Source organism: Egretta garzetta, unplaced genomic scaffold, assembly GCF_000687185.1.
Source record: "Egretta garzetta isolate BGI_Z169 unplaced genomic scaffold, ASM68718v1 scaffold867, whole genome shotgun sequence".
Classification (NCBI taxonomy): Eukaryota; Metazoa; Chordata; class Aves; order Pelecaniformes; family Ardeidae; genus Egretta; species Egretta garzetta.
In genome coordinates this window covers 145,044-145,816 of record NW_009260291.1, presented here as the reverse complement: position 1 = coordinate 145,816, position 773 = coordinate 145,044, and the positions used below count along the sequence as shown (strand labels likewise).

The 773-nt window shown below is 61.2% G+C and overlaps 1 protein-coding gene across 1 annotated transcript in view; it reads left to right on the top strand.

The window, feature by feature from the left end:
* LOC104129604 (retinol dehydrogenase 8) overlaps window positions 1–768 on the top strand; it is a gene marked incomplete at its 3' end in the record, with an annotated part of 3,351 nt that extends 2,583 nt beyond the window's left edge. The window contains exon 6 of the mRNA XM_009642559.1: window positions 535–768. Coding sequence (XP_009640854.1) covers window positions 535–768 — 234 coding nt within the window. The remainder of the gene's footprint in view (window positions 1–534) is intronic.
* Window positions 769–773: the final 5 nt, after the last annotated feature.

Genomic DNA, 773 nt, shown 5'->3' with positions numbered 1-773 from the left:
TCTCCCCCCCCCCCTCCCCCAGCTGGGCTGGGCTGGGCTGTCTAGAGAAGCCTCAATTAGCCCTAATGGGGAGCAGCGACCCCCACAACTGTCCTGCCCCGACAACTCCTTCCCCCTGAGCTCCATCCTGATGGGGCTGAGCCCAGCTGGGAATGGGGACGGGGATGGGGATGGTAATGAGGATGGGGTTGGGATGGCATGGGAATGGGGCTGGAGATGGGAGTAGGAATGGGAATGGGCATGGAATGGAATGGGAATGGAATGGAAATGAGGCTGGGAAGGGGGTGGGATTGTGGGTGTGATGGGATGGGGTTAAGGGTGTGATGTGGCGGGATGGAGATGGGGATGGGAATGGAATGGAAATGAGGGGGGTGGGAATGTGGGTGTAATGGGATGGGGTTAAGGGTGCGATGTGGTGGGATGGAGATGGGGATGGGGATGGAAATGGACTGAAAATGGGGATAGGAAGGGGAATGGAGATGGGATGGGGCTGAGGAGGGGACAGGAAGGGGACAGTAACATCCCCACGTGCAGCACACGCTGCGGGTGATCGAGGCGGCCCGGCCGCCCTTCCGGCACCAGACCAATGTGGCGTACACACCGATGGCCGCGCTGAAGCACGCTGACCCCAGCGGTGCCCTCATGACCGACGCTTTCTACAAGCTGGTGTTCAAGTACGACGCGGTGCTGCGGCTCAGCCTCCGGGCCATCCGCCTGCTCCGCTGGAAAGCCCAGAAGGTGAAGGAGGGTGCCCGGCTGCTGGGCTTCAAATA